The following is a 20913-nucleotide window of genomic DNA, read 5'->3' on the forward strand; positions in this document are numbered from 1 at the left end:
ATGCAACATACCGAGAGTTAGGATGTTACACATAAAAAAATAATAATAGGGTGGCTGTGTCATGGACACGACCGTGTGTTTTACGTGAATAGGTGTACGTAACAGGTAATATTTTCTATACAAAATATTAAAAATGCTATTTTTTTATTTTAACACTATATATATATATATATTCACTGTAACTATTTTACACTAATGTTTCATACATGAAATCGATATATTTTGACGAGAGCTGACGATTGAAGTTCAAACGAACGTCTTAGCTTCTCCGAGTCAAAAGTTATACTAAATGGAAATCTCGAAACGCAGCAAAATGACCTAAAAATGGCTGCACTTCCCCCTCCACCGCGCGCGATGCGTCACGGTACTCACTTGGCGTAACGAACTCTTTGATCCTTTAGCTATCCAGTGGTGTGATTAAATTTTGGATGGAGATGATAGATATGTTGCTGCAACACCAAACTGTATCCCCACGATTTTGTTATCATTCGTTTTTTTATTGTCTCCCTCCATGGAAGCCATTTTAAAGACGTATTCACGTCAGTGAAACAATTGTCCCGTGCGAGCTTTGACGGAACGCTCGATGTGTTCCAGGTACCTGATGCTCTCAATAACCGAGGACTCGGGAATACGGAAGCAAGACGCAGCGAGTGTGTTCTCAGCGGTGTACGCTAACCACCAGGGCGTAGACACCGCTTTCAAATTCCTCACCGATAACTTCCAACAAATATCCGAATAGTAAGTAATTCTCCAACCAGAATAAAATTATAGTTATTAAAAAAATCAAAACCAATGTCCTTCTGCATTGACACTATTTGAGCATTATTTTTTTTGGTGATGTAACAGTCTTTTGAGGCAGCTATCTCAGATTTCTGTCGCATATAGCAGTGATCCAATTGTTTTTGAATGATTTGGTTCAAAAGAAAAAAACACTAATTTAATTGATAATTATAGTTTTAAAAGATTTTTGTGGCTTAAAGTTTATTATAAAAACTCTATTTATAAAGTTATTTTAATTAACATAATATTTGTTCGTAAAGCTTCTTTTAGGCTAAAAGTTTATAATAATGACTATTCATAAGAAAATTTGTTACTTAAGAATCAAATTCTTAATGTTTTATAATTTTAAGCATTGTAAACATAAAATTATATGACTTTGATACAAATACCAGCCGTAGGTACATTAAAATTCATATCCTAGCAATTAAGATCTTTAGGCTGACCATATATTTCAATTTACACTTAAATGTGTCTAAACAGCGCGTGAATTATAAACGTACTTTAAAGTATGGTTTTCGTGTGTATTACTAAACAGGTTTGAATATATTATTCACTGTTAAATATTTTTCATATCTCATTTCAGCAGCATGAGTCACACATGCCATAAATTTTACATAGAAAAACTGCGGATAAATTTTGTTACCAAACGTTCCCATTAGAAAATGGCTAGGCTTGTAGATTTCAACCGGTCAAGTTTAAAATATAAAAAAAAATCTAGCGTTTCAATAACCATTGCAGTAGCCATCTTCAGAAACATTGGATAGGCCCTACTAATTGTCCAACTTTTTTTTGCGGATGAATCACACAAGCCTAGCCAATCCAGAAAATGTTTGTTAAAGACTTTGAACTTCGTTTCTGTTAAGTTTTAATGGTATAAAACAGTTTCCTTGGTGTTGTGCAACGCTTAGCAAAAGAAAAAAAAATGTTTTCAGCTATGGCAGCATGGGGTCCATCGGAAAAATTTTGACTGGCATAGCGAACAAGTTATCCACGCAGACACAACTGGACAAGGTGAGTATGCGTGCAAATAGTTAGTTAACGATATGTAGTTTACATATATCACTTCAACAAACAACAGCTGACACAATAATGAGCCATTATTATATCTACAGAATATCAGCCAACACTTTCGAACATAAAACTATTTAAGAGACTTCAAGGAGAGTGACTCCTTTTTAAAAATATTATTCTAACTACACTGGGTGTTTACCAGAGTTGAACAATTATTTTCATTCCCAGTTAACGGACAGTAAGGTTTTTTTAAGTTTATTTTTAAAAGTGTTCAGGTAAGTCTGGATGGACTGTAAATAAAGGTTTGGCCTGAACAAATACAACATTTAGCGATAATATAATTTTTCATCATATCAGCCTGCAACCAATCATACTTTTAAATCACCGCTATCATCATTCATGTGTTATTTGTAGGGTCCGGAAAAATTCATGAAATTACTTCGCGATAGGCTAAAATTCAAATACTTAGACCTGCATCATCCTTCTGCTATTGTCTCACGGCATTATCTGGAGGGCTTTGGGCCAATGAGAGACTCTCAGCCAAATAAGTGTCGAATCACGAGAAACCCAGTTGAGGCATCTTTCAAGTCAGCAGCCAATGAGCAGGGGATATTGACTCAAGCAATCAGAGGACTCTGCAGTCTATCCTGGAGGTCATTGAACCCGCAAATTTTTCCAGTCCCTAGTTATTTGACACACCTTAATGATCAGTATCCAATGACAAACATGCAAACGTAGTGTACCCGTTATTTAAATGTTTCATGCAAAGGGGAAAATTGATTTTAAACAATTATATGGACATACGTCTGTTGGATTACACTGTATGTCAGTTACATATCAAGAATGAACAAATAAATTAATTCGAAGGAATTTTATAAGCTACATATAGAGTGTCAACAAAATGTAAATTCAAGGAAATTCTTTGAACTGTTAGGAAAGTTGAAATTGACCATAACAAGTCAGGAAAAGTCGTGTAAATTCTTCAGTGGTAGTAATTTGAAGGGAAAAATCATGCTACATTTTATGACATCATCCAGACTATGAACACTTTTTTTTTTTCAGGTGGTGTTCATACTCACACGCACTGTAAAATAGCGTATGTAAGGTTCTGTTTGAACTGGTACAGCTATAGGGATGATGGAGGCTGGATTGTCTTTCAGAAATTGGCAAAACATGTAAATTATTGGATAAAAATCTTCCCGGAAATCTGAAATTTTGGTCATGGAAAGCTACGGGCCAGCTTTGTGTGCGCACCATGGTCTAGGATTTTGATATTCGACATCAGCTGATTTTGGCCTTGTTTTCCTTGTGTTTATGTGGTAATCTTTGTTGTCCACACAGCAATGGCGTGTGTCCATAAAATTGTTTTGTTCCTAGGTGTTGTTATCCAATCACAACATAGGATGGAACGTGGCAGTAACCAGTCGTACAAATGACATCGTCCTGATCTATTGCATTAATATGGATTCTACTCTAGTGATGGAAAATAACCGAAATTTTCAGGTCTCGAGTGAGGCGTAGCAATAGGAAAACTCGCATATTGATTGATGTATACCTTTGTGCTGCTCCTGCAATTTGTTCGTTGTCGATGTGGAGGACTCTGGGCTTATTAGAAGGCATCACATGGCAAGGAATAGGTAGAGACCTGAAAAATTCGCGGATTCATTTCGTGTTAAACCAAAATTCAAATAATTTTACCTAAGTGCTTGCTTCTGCCATTGGTTCACTGTTAATCTGGAGGACTGAAAGGCCAATCAGAGACCCTCACTCACAGAAGTGTCGAATCACAGGCCGCCCAGTCGAGACAACTCACAAGTCCAGCAGATAAATGAACAGTTGGCATTTGCCCGAGTGGGCAGAGGATATTGGAGTCCATCCTGAAGGTCAATGAACCCGCGAATTTTTCCGGTCTCTATGAGTAGGTATGGACCGGAAAAATTCGCGGGTTCAATGACCTGCAGGATGAACTCCATAGTTATACGTACACTCGGTCAAATGTCACCCACTCATTGGCTGCTGTCTTGTGAGACGTCCCAACGTAGCATCCTGTGATTCGATAAAGCTTTGGTCGGGCGTTTCTCATTGGCCCAGAGTCATCCAGGTGAGTTGTGAGCCAATGGCAGAGGTAGAACTGAGGTATAACTATTTGTATTTTAGCCTATCGCGAAATGAATTCGCGAATTTTTCCGGTCTCTATGAATAGGTGATGTTTACCCAAGCTGTCGTGGTGTCCCATCCCGGAAGGTCTTCCTTCAGCGACGTCGGGTGTTTGTTTGTTGTCGTTGCGCAGCTGAAGGAGTTCGTGGCGAGCAAGAAGTCGCAGCTGGGCCGGGCTCTGACGGCGTCCCAGCAGGCGGTGGAGACCTCCGAGGGCAACGTGCGGTGGCTCCAGCAGCGAGGACCCGCCGTCGAGGGCTGGCTGAAGCGCTGGAAGAGCCAGCACTCGGGCGGCGGGTCGGGGGCGGCTACCACCCCCTCCGCCTCCTCCTCCGCCTCCACCGCCGCCGCCTCCCTGCTCCTCCTGGCGGCGGCGAGCGCGCGGCTGCTGCTCTAGGGCCTCCAGTGCTTCACCAGGGTCCACAGGACAAGAACTGCACTGCAACTGCGCGCAACACGTTGCTATGGCTACTTTCGCACGTGCGAAATACGTGTTTTTTTTAGATATCACTTAGTATTTTTTTTTTTAAAAATTGGAGCATAATTTTATATTTTATTTTTTGTTTCATTCATGCATAATTTTTTTTAAAAACCGAGGAAAATATAATCTAACATTAAACAAATTGGACTTTATTTTGTTGTGTCATAAACTGTTAATAGGTACTGGAAAGCTATTCAGGGACCAGTTTGTAAATATCGCAAATATCTTTTAACTATTGGACGTACTGGAACAATAAATAAATCCCCTGCTATGAACCTGAACCCAGTACTACTGCGGACACTATTTTGTAGCGATTCGGTTGTTTTCAGGTAAATGCACAAATTTTAAAGTTATCTGTTATTTTACATGAATATTTACAAAAAAAAATTGCAGTGTACAAATATTACATTTTTTTTTAAAAGTGAAAATGATAAAACACTCTTAGAAGTCAGGGAAAAGTTAGGGTATTCTGTTCGTGGGTTTTGCTGGACTCATTGCTTTTAGGATTCATAATATTACATTTCTGGAGATTTTTTTTTCGCATAGCGACTTATAATTTCATGTTTGTAAGAAAAAATTGAATGTAATAAATTATTTATTCACACTGCATGTCATTTTTTAATTTATGTAACTATTCGCCCCATGGTCTGTCTGCTGACTAAGTCACATTTCCTGAGTGAATGCTCATTAATGTTTATGACTTGGTGTCACCACAAGACTGCTCACTAGGTTTATCACCTCCAACAATTTTAAATGATTGTATTACAAATCCAGTAAACATTTATAATGAAGCATGTCATAATAAAAAAAATCTCACATTTTACACTAATTTTTAAATTTTATTTAGTCGGGCGTTTTATTCCTCTTAATAGAAACTAATATATTTAAAACGAGAGAATGGGATTTGTATAAGTACTATAAAAATCAGTTGAATTAAAATTAGGCGTGGGTGCTGTTTGAGTGAATTGTGCTTATTAAAAAATGAAACTGTATCCTAATATGAAGTATTACGAAAATATTTGTAAAAATCATTTTAATATTAGTTTGAAGGAATAATAAATATATAAAAAATTATCGTACAAACCAATATTTTTTCTTTAAATTCAGCATGGAAATCTAAAGTTGTCACTGTCACATGTTTAGCTATCAGTAAGAGAAAATAAAACAATAAAATTTTCTATGGAATTTTGGTTACACATAGTTGTTACGAAATCTGATAATTAGGCAATCACCAATATAATCACCAGTCTGGACATTTCTATGATATGAAATGAAGCATTGTGATTGATTATTATATTACCAATCTTTAATTTTTTCCCATTGAACTTATTACTACTTGAGTCATATCTGACTAGATACACATATACAACCAATGAAATTACAAAAGCTTTATGCGAAGTAGTGAAAAGGCAGTTCACTCGATTAACTTCGGAATACGAAGATGCATCAAACTACACTGAGCAGGTAATATCAAACTGTGACATAAATATAACTTAAATTTATATAAAAAAATAAGTTTTCTTAGTGTGTCTGGCTGATAGGCCAAGGGGCTTGATTTCGGTTCCCGGCCAGGGAGGAGGATTTATTAAACCTTCTCTATAAGTTTAGGACTGGGTGTTTACGAGATTCCTTTCAACTTCATCTTGCGGAAGGTAATGGTAAACCACAGTAGAATCATCCTGCTGTCATCACTGTGGCGTCGGCTATGCTCGCCACGCCCAGAAATGGGTCAAATTACTCATAATAATAATAATAATAATAATAATAAATTTTTGAAATTAAGATACGCAATTCAAATGCCACATTGATTTATGCCTTGGCGCTCTACCATACCATCAAATGTAATTTTTTTTTTGGATGCAGGAAAAATTTTAAATTTAATTTGATCTGTTGAAAAAACCTCAATGTAGGTACTTATATGGCGCATTTGCGCCAGCACGAACACTTTTTTAAATTGAAACTTAGAAAAACATCACAGTGTGATGTTTACTGTAAATGGTTAGATGCACTCGCGAATGGCACAACATGGTATATTGAAATGGTTTTACTCAAGAGTGCACCCTTGCTGATAGTTCATATGGCAGAAGCGGCTCAGGGGTCTCTCTCAAGATGAAACAAATAATTTGAAAACCATTTTCTATTTATTATGATATCTATGCATTATTATTACTTTATAGCTGGGATTCATTTGCCCTGGATTTGCATTGCAATGGTAAAATCCAGAAAAATAATAATATATGCAGAAGTTCACCAGAGTTCCCAAAACATTCATGTACAGTAATCATTAACAAGTGTGCTCAAAACCAACCCGGACTGTGCAGAAATCAGTCAATAATCATTACGGGATGCTGCGCTCTCTCTGTTCCCGTTTTCTTTAGAGCTAAACCATCTAAAAAAAAACTATGCACAGTGTCTGTAAAGTTCAGTAAAAAAAATACCATTTAAACGTTTAAAACTATAAGTTATCCTGTGAAAAAAAAATTGTTTGTAAGTGATAGTTGAATTAATTTTGATTCACTTTGCCGCAAGTTGTTTTCAAATGCATACGTTCAATATATTATCCTTAAAATACATTATTTTATAAAAACTGGTAAAGTCAAGTTTTTTGTAATTTATAGTATAGGTAATATTTGGAGGATGGGGAAGGCGAGCTTTCTACTATTGCGCCATACCAATGTTACGTGTAATAAGGATTACTAATTATCAAGTCAATTAAGAATATAACTGCATCTCTCTTTCAGCAAGGTTCACAATGTAGTAATGAGTTTTGGTGATTAATTTTTTTAAAGACTTAGGGAAAATTTTCTTATTTAAATGACAAAACATTGTGGTATTTGGGATTACATTCATGTTTGCGAGTTTGCGAGTGTAGTTCAGAATTCACTAAATATTTTATAACTTTGTGACAAAAAGTTTAAATATTTAATTCCGTAACAAATGTTGATTACATAATTAAAAAAAAGATATGAGCAATTGACTTTATTTTAATACAAGCTTTCATTAATTATTTCAACTCAAATAATATAAATAAAATTTTACATGATTAATTTATGATACGTTTTGGTCAACATTACAACACTCTTTGTAAATGTATTTTATTGGGCTCAGGAATATCGGAAACCTCCAGAATGAACTTGACATGAATCAGTTAAATTTCCAGACATATTCTGACACTCTTTACATTTTTTTAAAAGAAAAAATTCAACAAAAATCTTGAAATTCTGTGGGCAAATTTTGAACCTTCCCTCCAAAACACATAATTAATTTCCAATTTCTGGCATGGACTCAACCAAAAAAACATTTTCCCAAAGTTAATCGATCCACAATTGTGAAATATTTGACACTACTTTCGTGTTGAAATATTAATATAGTTATGGGAATTGGATGAAATTCATGTTATCTTCTGGTGCATAGTCTCAGATGTGTCTGAATATACGTTAAGCCACCTTAGTTACTATAACAGTATAACTAGCACAACAACTATCAGAATCTTCCTTTATATCATAAATGAAATAATCTCAGTGAATTCCCTAGAACATCATAATTTACGATTGTGCCATTTGACTAAGTACTTCAAGGATACTGTCAATTACATTCAACTAAAAAATATGTTAATATGCTTCAGTTAGATCCTTGAAGGTTTTTACTCGCCAGTATAGTGATCTGCCAAGCTATAGACCAAAACTCGAAACCAAAAAATTACTATAAAACCCTAAGCAATTAGCCAACCATTATCAGAGATTAATCAATACATAAGCTATGCTTCAGGAGTGTTCCTGTTTAAGCTTGTATACTTATATTTAAATATATACCAATGTAATAACTTATAATTATTAAGTTTGTCTAACTACAAAAATTCACTTTAGGAAATGTCTGAATTGTGAGTAAAAAGTTGTCTGAAACACAGGATTTATTAGTTCATCACAACCAAAGAGAAAATTTAATTTCCTATCAAATTTATTATAATAATTCCACCTTAGAAGTACCGCAAATAACCTACTTTGAAATGTTTCTTACAAGATTAGAGAATGGAAAATATATGACTCAATTTAGGTCAAAATCACATTGCCCTTCTCATAACAAAATACAGACATCAAAAGTTTTCTACATTGTTAATATCGGCAGGCTTAACTTCAACTATGGAAATGATCATAGTTACTACAAATAAAATATTTATTTCCCAAGTGCCATATGCTTATTTTATTTGCGGTAACCAATATCCCTAGGAATCAGTCAACATCTTAGTATCAGTCATTTCCAAATTCATCATTGCCTTGATGACCTTGGTTTAGACCTAGCTTTATTTCCAGATTATCTACTGCAGAAGTTTTTTTTGCCGCGAAAATACCAAAAGGAGCTCGTTAGTGAACACCACCGAAAATTTTCTCGACATATGTCACTATCTTAAGGAGTAAAGAAGTGGGTATTTATCAGGTGAAATATTAACAATAATAATGTTTGGTTACTCTCATTAAAAGCACTGTTACTAACCTAAGTGAAGTTATCAAAACATCTTACATATATACTTACATTATATTTCTGATGTTGATAAGAAAGCTCGATACTTGTGTCACAAACAGACAGTTAAAAATAATCAGTAAACGGAGATCAGTGGAGCTCATTAGAATAATGTTCGCAGGCTTACTCGGCCATTGTCTGAAGTAACTTCGCTTCTGGGTTGTAGCCGTGTACTTGGAAAATAATTCACCAACGTTTCGGTAGGCATTGCAGCCGCCATCATCAGAGGAGCAGTTACCTACTGAAGTTCTTACCAGTTGTCCTGCCTTTATATACTCTTGCCTGACTGCAATGTCGACCGAAACGTTGGTGAATTATTTGCCAAAGACACGGCTACAACCCAGAAGCCAAGTACTTCAGCACAGTAGAATGTTTTTGACGTGATGACGTCTTATAAATCGATGAAAGCCGGCTGCACGCACGAAAAAATGTCATGTTCCGCTTGAGCCGAGTGTGCAAGAACCGGCCAACCACCGTGCGAGAAAATATTCTGTAATATCAAACAGGTTAAGGCGGGCTTTTTAACTAATTGTTCGTGATTGTATTCAAACAAATTATTTAAAATTAAATTTGCAAAAAAATGTAAATAATATTTGAAAATTAAAAATTCTGCAATTTTTAATCAATGTTTTCTTATGACGTTATCAGGTAAAATTATCGTCCGTAAACCGACTTTGCAGACAACCCCCTTTTTAAAGCAAATTATAAATTCTTCTGTTCTCTAGTAGACGCAGCAGGTGGTAAGACTGCTCTGTTGCAGGATGTTGCCCTCGGCGGCGGTGTTGCTGGCCGCAGCGGTCGCCTGCACCGCGGCCACGCCCAGGAAGTGGGCGCTCCCCGCCGACCCCGCGCTGCTGGCCGCCTCGGCCGACGACCCCAGCTACCGCCTGCCCTCGGACCTGCGGCCGCTGCACTACGACCTGAGCCTGCGCCCCAACCTCGCGGGCGACTTCCAGTTCCACGGCTCCGTGGCGGTCGCCCTGCGCGTCCTGGCGGCCACCCCCAACGTGACCTTGCACGCGGAGGACCTCGAGGTGGAGGGGGACTCGGTGTCGGTGACGACCTCCGGCGCGGAGGGGGAGGGGGAGGAGGTCGAGGTCACGACCCGGTCGCGGGACGAGGACAGGAGCTTCTACACGGTGACCTTGGACAGCCCGTTGAAGCTCAACGGGGAGTACACGCTGAGGATGAACTACACCGGCCACCACCGCGACTCCATGCGGGGGTTCTACCGCAGCTCGTACCTGGACCAGGACAACAACACCGTGTGAGCAGGACTATCATACTGTTACGAATTATTAAAATGAAATAAATAATCGTCGTGGGAATACTACTAGGTTCGTAAATGGATAGCCCAATTAAAAATTTTATTACACAGTTTTATTAATTGCCAATATTTACATAACTAACAATTAATCTTCTAAAAATGCCTAAAGATCAATTTCACCTCACTCGGTTTTTTACACACCGCACACCTCGCTGGGCCGCACCTCTGGCGCAACTCTCGCCGTAGCATCCCTCGTGGAACTCCATCGTGGGACTCCGTCGCCGCACTTCGCCGCCGCCGCCGCACTTCCCTTCGCCGAGGTTCCACTCGACGCTTCGCTCGGAACTTCGCTCGGGACTCTCGCCGCACCCGCGACACTACCGCGTAGACTCTCTCGCCTCGAAACCCTCGACAGACTCTCGAACCGCGGCACTATCGCCCCGGAAAGTCCACTCCCAACTGCTCGGAGGCCGGCGTCCTGGGCTTATATAGACCCAGGCGCCACATCTAGAAGTCGCGAGCGCGGCTGAGGCCAGTCACGTCATTCCGCGGCGACCCGACGCCAGAAATCTTGAGACACGCGTCGGCGGCTCGCGTGGCGACCCGCTGAACTCCCCAGCTGTCAGGTGTCAGATAACGGCGCCGAGACCGAGCGCCGCGCGGGGAATTGGGGGCAGGAGTGAGGGGAAGCGGCGACCCTTGTAATTCACAAGGCGCGCGCGGCACGTCTCACGTTGCGGCGGAAACGTGACGTCAGTGGCCCCGTGTGGGGCCGCCAGCCAGCTCCGAACCTGCGCGCGCCACACACGTTCGTAACAATATTTACACTAATATGAATATTTAAAATCGTTTCTAAGAGTCTTATTTCAGTTAAGAATATTTTTATGATTAGTTAAAACTTATTCTAATTTTGTGGGCAGTTGGAACAGACGTAAGTCAGGCTGAATTAAAGCTTGTATATGTAAATTTGTGCCAAGAATAGGTTTTAGAATTTGATTCAAAAAGTTGACTATAGTTGACAATTGCACTTATTACAATCTTGAATAGTGTTTGTTATAGCATTGACTAGGAATGGACGAAAGCACATTGGAAATTTCACATGGAAATTGTTTGAATTAATATTAAAAGAAAATAAGTGTTATTAAAAGTTTTCAATGTTTATCATTGTGGGGATAAAAACTTATAAATACATTGTATCTGTTATAGTTATCACTTCAGAACAAATGTACATGAAATATTGCTGTACAAATCTTAAACAACAGTAGGAACGATTTCTAATGAAAATTAAAAAAAAAAAAAAAAACACTTTTGAAATAGTTTGCATGTCATAAAGTTATATCATCTACCTCCTTCGGGTATTTTGCTTGATTGTTTGACAAGAGCAACATGCTGGCGGAAGTTTCACTTTAAGAGCATGCATCGCAGAAGTGTCGGAATAATTCACGAGACCCCGCTCCATGAGACGGTAGCTGAAGCTGGTAGAGCTGTGAGAGGTTGTGTGACTTGTGGACTCTGTGCTGGACCGCAGGTGGCTGGCGACCACCCACTTCGAGCCGACGGCCGCCAGGAGGGCGTTCCCCTGCTTCGACGAGCCGGCGCTGAAGGCCACGTTCCGGGTCAGCATCGCCGCCCCGCCGGGCCTGCGCGCCATCTCCAACACTCCCGTGGCCAGCTTACAGCCCGAGTGAGTGTGCCGTCAGCATCCTGGGCACTGCAGGTCCATCGGTACAAGTCTGCCATTGCAAGTTAAACATGGGCTACCTTTTATCTCGTGCCGAGAAGAGATAACACAGGTTGATTTAAAGAGTTGAATATAACTGGTACCTAAATGCACTACATACAATCTGAAATAGAGTTTGTTACAACATTGACTAGAAATGGACAAAGGAAATGTCACATGAAAACTGTTTGAATTGAAAGTCCACCTCATGGTGGACTTGTGAGTACAGGCGCATGTCATGATCATCAAATTTGAATTTGAATCTAGATTGTACGATGACATGGCCAGATACAGTTACTGATTTTTTTTTTTGGATTTTGGGACGAGGCGCATCATTGTTTTTTACGATCATAGAAATATTTAGATTGGACCACCTTTAATTACATCTTGTTCGTACACTTTCGTGGCCAGAGTCTTGTATGGGGATAAAAACAGTTGCTGGTTCCAGACAACTGGCTAAACTGAGCTTGTACTCAGGAGACTCATAATGGCCAAACCAACGTACACTCATGGAAGCACACAGAAAGTAACTTGGCTGTGAATGGCCCTTTATAAATACTAAAATCAAAACATCAATGTCAACGTGCCTAGTGGCCTTTGCTCACTAGGAACCTCTGTCAGAAGAAAAGAGTCCATACACATGGGATACCGCTTTGAGCGGACTCCCATATCCATGTCCACATAGCTGATGCCTTTGCTTAAGAGTAAACTCTGTCGGCAGAAAAGAGTCCAGTCACATGTGGTACCGCTTAGAGCAGACCTCTTGGCCCATGTCCATGTAGCTGGTGCCTTTGCTCAAGAGGAACCTCTGTCCGCAGAAATGAGTCCGGTCGCACGTGGTACCACTTCGAGCAGACCCCCATGCCCATGTCCACGTACCTGGTGCCTTTGCTCACTAGGAACCTCTGTTCCCAGAAAGGAGTCCGGCCACACGTGGTACCACTTCGAGCAGACTCCCATGTCCATGTACACGTACCTGGTGCCTTTGCTCACTAGGAACCTCTGTTCCCAGAAAGGAGTCCGGCCACACGTGGTACCACTTCGAGCAGACTCCCATGTACATGTACACGTACCTGGTGCCTTTGCTCACTAGGAACCTCTGTCCGCAGAGAGGAGTCCGGCCACACGTGGTACCACTTCGAGCGGACCCCCATGCCCATGTCCACGTACCTGGTGCCTTTGCTCACTAGGAACCTCTGTCCTCAGAGAGGAGTCCGGCCACACGTGGTACCACTTCGAGCGGACCCCCATGCCCATGTCCACGTACCTGGTGGCCTTCGTGGTGTCGGCCTTCGAGAACACGACCTCGGCGGACGGCTTCGCCTCCGTGTGGCTGCAGCCGGGCCTCGAGTCCCAGGGAAGGTTCTCCGCGGAGTTGGGCCCCAAGGTGATCCGGGCCATGGAGAACTTCACGCAGGTCCCGTACTTCCTGCCCAAGATGGACGAGGTGGCCGTGCCGGACCTGTCAGACAACGGCATGGAGAACTACGCCATCGTGACGTTCAGGTGAGCAAGCGCAGAAGAACCACGTTTGGAACTCCTTCATAAGAAGCTCGCCAAGTATAGTGCTTTTGCGTGTAGCAGAAATTCGGTTGTTTTTTCCCCCTCGACAAACCCTATCATTTTGTGCAGGCCAAATATTATAATTTCATATTTCCAACAATTTCTGAAGAAAAGTATGTTTCTTTGTTATAATCTTTATTTTAATGAATGTTTTATATGCTTATGTCACTGGTATATAAAAGAACTTAAATTTTGGCGTACATCACATCTAATTTAACAAAAAAAACCCATTAATGTACTTAGATAAAAACTCCACCCTGGAAATTAAATATGTATTTGTGCATATTACATAATTATTACATTTCCTAAAACCAAAATCCTAAGCAAATGTTTAAAAATTGTATCTTACTTTTCTAAAAAAAAAATTTAAATATTCAGGAAAATTTTCGTTGCATTTTGCCCTTTTTAGTGTTTTTATAGCTATTAAAAATATTATATTACATCTGCTCATTAGGTTTGCCCGGACATATTGTATGAAATAACATTTAATATTATTTATACCACATACATACATGCATTAAACAAAGTTAAATATTTAAAAAAAAATGATTGGCGGAAACGTAAAAAAATAAAGTAATTTTATATGTTTTAACACATTTGTTCATTGCTGAAGAATATAACAGGAAAATGATCTTAAACTGTGATATATTTTCCCCCATCAGTTTAATTTTACAATACCTGTTTTCATTCCAATACAAATCACTTTGCTTGGGATATTGCGTTGTCCAGTCGTAAGGTAGAATGCGAATGTGAAATGTCCGGGGACGTCAATCCGGTTTTTGTCTAACAGGAATGTACACTAAGTGAGCTGGACCCCTCGGGCGAATGAGCTCTATCAAGAGCAACTTATTTTCATAAGACATACTACTACTGTGTTCTACAAAATTAGTGGAAGGCCCTGACCAAGAATTATGAGAGTGAAACCTGTCTCGCGGTATCTCCAAGTCGTTCGCTCTCAAAGTCTGGGATCTGGACATAAAGAGGTCCTGATCATAGTCAACGAGAAGCGGACATGCTCGAACATGGCCGATTCCTTACGGTTGATAAGCCAAAACTGAGTAAGCCACCAAGCCGTAGTCCCATAAGAAATACATTGCATCCATAGCCCCTATTTCCACTTTCTAACTATCATGACTACATATCTTATGAGTTTAGTTTACAGTATTTGTTTTCGGTTAAAGAACTACGTAAATATATGTTTCAACAGCCTTATAATACATTTAAAAAAAAACATTGCTCAACGAGCTTTCGACTCTGTTCCATTTTCTTACATACACAATGTTAAGAACCTGAATTGTAGTCACTCTATCAGACAGAGTTTCATGAGTTTTGTTATCGAACAATGTGTGCAGTGACGCAAAGTGAAGCTCTTGAGGTTTTCTTCGTGATTCCCCGGTTGTTACGACACACTCTCAATGATAACATCAACATCAATATTTTGTGGCGAGTAAGAAGTAACATATATGAGTAGTTGATAACAAAACCACAGGTAATTAATATTGTAACCTGGTTTATTTTTGTCTGGCTCAACTAAAACTTTGGATTTGGGCACTTTAAAAATGTAGCAAAATTTTTTTTGGATTTAATTATGATGTTATAATCTGACAAAAAACCAAATTTGAAGACATAATCAAAAAATACAAATATATAAATTTGAACGTAAACTTATTTGGCTCTAAGGTACAGAGCTTTTTGTTTAATGTTTTTTTTTAAATAGTTCCAAAAGCTAGGATTTCTTTGAGAAAGCAGACTCTGTGACAGAAAATTGTTGATATACAGTCAATATTGTGTAAATGCTTCAATGAGCTATTATAATTACTGTTTAAATTTTCGTTTTCGTAACCGTCCTTCCCTTACAGTAAACAACAGATGACTACGAGCAGATACATATTTTTGTCTCACCTTCTCCCTTATGGGATAAGAGATTGTCGAGGGATTGCACGCTGTAACGTATTTAAAGTCATTTCTTGCTTCACCATCGCCACACTAAAATACCCAAAACATCGCGTAACTGTTGCTTAACCAACCACACCTGAGTTTAAAAGTATGAATTAAAATTATCGTTGTCAAACAAAGTCAGTCACGCCATAAAATAATGTCCTTTAAAACTGCACGACAAATTATTTTTGGTAATTTAAATCATTATTTTGAACACATGCAATTGCTGGTTTGCACAGTGTGTCATTGAAAGAACACTATGAACGGACAAATAGAGACGAATGCACAAACACACAGAACATTTAAAGACAGTGGAAGTAATCAGAACAATATCACAGACAAACGAAAATAAACCTTCCTTCGAGTTTTCTACGACATAGAGTGCACATTAGCAATGGAGTTTGTCTAAAAGAATGATTGAAACCAATTTTCCCATTTGCAAGAATTATTCAAGGAACTTATAAATACATTCTTTAAATAATTAATGCAGTGGGGAATTTAGATTAAATAAAAATTTTTGGACACACACCATTGCAGTTTTTCACTGTTTGTCATAGGAAAAATTAATAAATGCAAAATAAGAAATAATAATGAGAAACACAAATCAGCTGATGTCAAACAGATAAACCCAAATGTGAACCTAAACAGGTAATATTGATAGCACAACATTGACACATTCAAACCTAAATATCAGCCAGAACATGGATTCCGGGAAAGAAATTTAGTCATGAATAAATAATAACAGCACAGATAACAAATTGGGCTAACAACGACGAGACAATTTCAAAAATAACGGCAAATGCAGACAGACAACAAAACCTGGACAACGCAGCAAATATACGAACACAAAGTTGAAGTTTAAAATAGATCTTATGTACAACACAACGACAACACCAACCCACTTTTCGATGTCCGAATGTGTTGAAATTTTGCATACATATAAAGAACCTCTGAAAATACAATATTTTGATAACTCAAGACCTTAATGTTAATGGGGGAGTGAGAGTCAGAGGGTAAAAAAAACACTAATTCCGAGCTATGGTTAATAAACATGCTTTTTGTGTATCCATGTATCCATGAGGTTGGGGCATGGTAGGAATTTTCCCCTGGGTTGACTGTGCCCCTGGGGGGGGGGGGGGATGGGGTTCAAACAGAAAACTTCTGAAAAAAAAAAACAATAGTTTTTTCAATTAGGAGTGTTTCCGAACCAATATGTACACATCTACAAATGTCTGTTCTCTGTCAAATCTCTGTTCCATTAACAAAATCAAAAAATTACGCCGTAACGCTGGATGGAACACGGCAGGCATAATGGGGTGCCTTCCATTTCAGGTCATGATTTTATATTTATATTAATAACTGATCAACTTTTAGACTTTTTCAATTGTTTAACTTTCACGAAATAAAAAAAAATTACACTGCATACATTTTGCATAATTAGCTACCAAAGTTACTTTTTTTTAACGTTTTTTGGTTCTACAAATAAGGAGAATTTAATTTATTGCAGAACTGAAACTTTTTAGGTTTCACTGCAATGCCACTGGCTACTTCATGATATGGTTTGCATTTCTATCACAAAAACTCATTTCATGTTTCTTGGCTGTCAAAATCGTAACAAATTTTGAGAATTTTGAAATGCCAGATAAAATAAAATAAATTAATAATATTTTCTGAAAGAAATTAAAAACCATTTCATGAAGTAGCCAGTGGCATTGCAGTTAAACCTAAGAAAGTTTCAGTTCTGTATAAAATTAAATTCTCCTTATTTGTACAACCGAAAAAAGGTGAAAAATGTAACTTTGGCAGCTAATTATACAAAAAGTATGCGCTGTATATATATTTTTCATTTCGTGATAGTTAAACAATTGAAAAAGTCTACAAGTTTATCTGTAGTTACTGTAAATATGAAATCTTGACTGGAAATAGGAGGCACCCATGTCACGTGGTTACAGGGAGAGGGTGGTCCTCTTCGAGGAAGGCGAGTCCAGCACGTCGGACAAACAGGAGACAGCTACGGTCGTGGCTCACGAGTTCGGCCACCAGTGGTTCGGGGACCTGGTGGGACCCAGGTGGTGGACCTACATCTGGCTCAACGAGGGCTTCGCCACCTACTTCCAGTACTTCGGCGCCGCCATGGTGAGAGACACCCCTCGCACGCTGAGAAGAAAAACATGAGCCTTTAGGCACAGCACACACGTGTAGGTAGACTTCGAAGTACCTATTTGTCCTGGAAATATTTCGGAAACTTCCACAAACTCCTGGAAACATTTTCAGAACTTAATGTAGCCTACACATAACATCCCAAACGTTCGCCAATATTAAAAAAAAAAAAAAATCGATAACGTTTTCTCATGTTCCATGCAGCGGAAATATTTTGATGCATTCAGCATTTAATGTCTTAACGAATATCATATTATGAATACTAAGGTAATCATGCAATTATTTTCAATATTCAAACACTATATTTCATTCCTTGCACTAATAATTGATCGTAAATTTTTTTTAGACAAAGGTTTAAGGGAATATTAATATGGTTATTAATAAATTCCGACGAATTTGATACTAAGAAAATTTTAATGTTTTTTTTTTAAATTTCAACCCCTGTTTGTACGGTAATAGTTCGTTTCATCAAAAGTTTTTTCTGCCAGAGGTTTTAGATAAAGTTGAGGCGTTTTACAATGTATTATAATGGATTTAATATTATATCTATTAAAAAAAGTAATAAAATTATGTCTTTCTACCCTTGTTATTTCCACCCCTTTCAGTATTGGCTTGTATTATCTAAACTTGTTTCAGACAAAAGTTTTGAATAAAAAACATAACATTAATAATAAAATTGTACGAAATTGATGTTGTGCCTACGAAGGGAGTTATGATTGTTCTTCCTCCAACCTTAGTTTATTTTACCCCTTGCAGTAATGGTTGGTCGTATAAAAAATTGTTTCAGACGAAAGTTGTTAATAATGATTTAAGGTTTTACAAAAAAAGAAAACGGTTATAACAGTGTACATGGTACGTAAATTATGAATGTTTTAAAAATAATACAGTCGTCTTGTTCAATTTTCAGAAAGACACGTTGCATTTGTTTTGGACTCTAGCAGCGAGTTTTCTTTAAAGCGATCTGAGCTTAGCATGTGAACTAATACTCTTACAGCTTATGTGCAGTTTTTCAATAGTGGAACATAGGATTTTCATCCGTTTAATTTTCAGACGATAGTAATTTTTGTACTGATTATAAAGCGAGAGACATTGTGTTGTATTCACGTATACCTAACTTTTTTAAAATTCTTAAAAGTACTTCTTAAAATATTTCTTATTTCTGAATAATTGTAAAGCACACGAACCATGATTAAGTCTGAGAGGGTTTTAGGTAAAATATTTCGGTTTTTGTAGAACATTACATACTTCTGAGAGCCACTCCTGCCAACAACTGCGCAAGATATTAGAACAAGTAATGCGTATTCTAACGACTTCCAGGTTAAAATAAAACACTTGGCGAGAATTTAAAAAAAAGTTAAAATCAGCTGGATTGTGCTTTAAAACACTAAGCAGTCAAGTTTTATAACTCCTGAAAATGAAACTGTCTACTGCTCATATTTTAAAATATTCCGAATATTATGCTGAGGTTTATGGCTTTTTAAAATATTTATGTAGATACAGCTTGATACAAAATCTAGTTAGTAAGTGAATACGTTTTTGAAGCTTGTTATGACTACGATCTATAAAACGAAATTATATTATTTCCAGTTCTGTTAACTATTTGGCGCTCACTAGCAAAACGTTTCCCTACTAATTAAATGTAAAATTTCAGTGTGCGAAAGACATTTAGCACTGTATAGGTACATAATAATTTGCAGTGCCAATATTTTTTTAAATAGTGATATCGCTCAATCTGCCAGTTTATGCTCGGTGGCCTTGATCTCTAAGGCGTTATGGCGATGGGTTGAACATAACCATGTTTGTGAAAGTTTCGTCTTCCAAATTTATATTCACAACCAGTGATGTTAAACTCTAAGTTTGGGTCCCGTTTACTGAAATGTTTGTATAATCCTCCATGTAGGGGATATTTTATGCCGATATTTGAAATTTTTTATAAATGGTATTTATCAATTTAGAAAGAATTAAATTGAGGTTATCTATAAATGCCTGTGACTTTGAGTCAGCTGATAACGTGTACTGATTAAATGGCAGTGAAATATTTCCAACAGAACAAAAATGTAATATTTGTTAATATGTTGAGAAATCGATCGGAATTTCTTTTTCAAAAACAACCGTGATTAAATGAAAACTCGCACATTTGGTTTATTCCATTTGGTTTGGGTTTAGCATTTACTTAGCTCATACGGATGAAGGTTCTCAGAAGTGAATCATAAAAGACTTAAAGACTTTTAATGTTATAATAGCATTTTTATTTTCATAAAATACGTGTCTAAAAATGACTTAAATTGTCTTCTGTTTTAAAAATAAAATGTTTTTCCCGCAAAAACATTTTACTAAAAAAAAAAAAGTTTTATTAACCATGCATCGCGGCAAAACGAAATTTAAAATTTTAATTATCATCACGCTTAAATTATAAGTTTAAAATAAGTAAAAATACACACGTGTTTTATGATAAAGGTTATAAACTAAACTGGCAATTTCTTTCCTCGTATTTAGTAATTTTTGGTATTTAGTTAATAATAAATCTTTAAAAAAAAACGAAATATGCAATCAATTCTGTACACAAAATAAAGCCACGTGAGTAATTTTCTTGCAAAAATTTTGGTTGACTAGAAAACCGTCTGATGCTCGTGGCATAATGTGGAAAATCGTTATGCGTTAAACTTTCATTATCAGCTCGCCCTTCAGTGCACTCGGTGTCGCAGTGGCTCAGCAGGTGGCTCAGTGGCTTGAAGTGGTTCAGCAGGTGCTCAGTGGCTCAGCAGGTAGCTCAGCAGGTGGCTCAGCAGGTGGCTCGAAGTGGCTCAGTGACTCAGCAGGTGCTCAGTGGCTCAGTGACTCAGCAGGTAGCTCAGCAGGTGGCTCAGCAGGTGGCTCAGCAGGTGGCTCGAAGTGGCTCAGTGACTCAGCAGGTGCTCAGTGGCTCAGCAGGTAGCTCAGCAGGTGGCTCAGCAGGTGGCTCGAAGTGGCTCAGTGACTCAGAAGGTGGCTCAGTGGCTCAGCAGGTAGCTCAGCAGGTGGCTCAGCAGGTGGCTCAGCAGGTGGCTCAGTGGCTCAGTGACTCAGAAGGTGGCTCAGTGGCTCAGTGACTCAGCAGGTAGCTCAGCAGGTGGCTCAGCAGGTGGCTCAGCAGGTGGCTCAGCAGGTGGCTCGAAGTGGCTCAGTGACTCAGCAGGTGCTCAGTGGCTCAGCAGGTGGCTCGAAGTGGCTCAGTGACTCAGAAGGTGGCTCAGTGGCTCAGCAGGTAGCTCAGCAGGTGGCTCAGCAGGTGGCTCAGTGGCTCAGTGACTCAGAAGGTTGCTCAGTGGCTCAGCAGGT

General features: G+C 38.4%; 2 protein-coding genes across 2 annotated transcripts in view; both read left to right on the forward strand.

Annotated features, from left to right (window-relative positions):
• Window positions 1-5038, forward strand: part of LOC134535043 (uncharacterized) — a 63064-nt gene extending 58026 nt beyond the window's left edge. The window contains exons 25-27 of the mRNA XM_063373879.1: window positions 595-738; window positions 1713-1791; window positions 4082-5038. Coding sequence (XP_063229949.1) covers window positions 595-738; window positions 1713-1791; window positions 4082-4345 — 487 coding nt within the window. The 3' untranslated portion in view covers window positions 4346-5038. The remainder of the gene's footprint in view (window positions 1-594; window positions 739-1712; window positions 1792-4081) is intronic.
• Window positions 5039-5829: 791 nt separating this feature from the next.
• The window catches only part of LOC134535380 (aminopeptidase N-like), a 28432-nt gene continuing 13348 nt past the window's right edge, over window positions 5830-20913 (forward strand). The window contains exons 1-6 of the mRNA XM_063374454.1: window positions 5830-5893; window positions 9708-10214; window positions 11743-11898; window positions 13044-13107; window positions 13148-13440; window positions 17388-17571. Coding sequence (XP_063230524.1) covers window positions 5871-5893; window positions 9708-10214; window positions 11743-11898; window positions 13044-13107; window positions 13148-13440; window positions 17388-17571 — 1227 coding nt within the window. The 5' untranslated portion in view covers window positions 5830-5870. The remainder of the gene's footprint in view (window positions 5894-9707; window positions 10215-11742; window positions 11899-13043; window positions 13108-13147; window positions 13441-17387; window positions 17572-20913) is intronic.

This window comes from Bacillus rossius, chromosome 8, assembly GCF_032445375.1.
Source record: "Bacillus rossius redtenbacheri isolate Brsri chromosome 8, Brsri_v3, whole genome shotgun sequence".
Lineage (NCBI taxonomy): Eukaryota > Metazoa > Arthropoda > Insecta > Phasmatodea > Bacillidae > Bacillus > Bacillus rossius.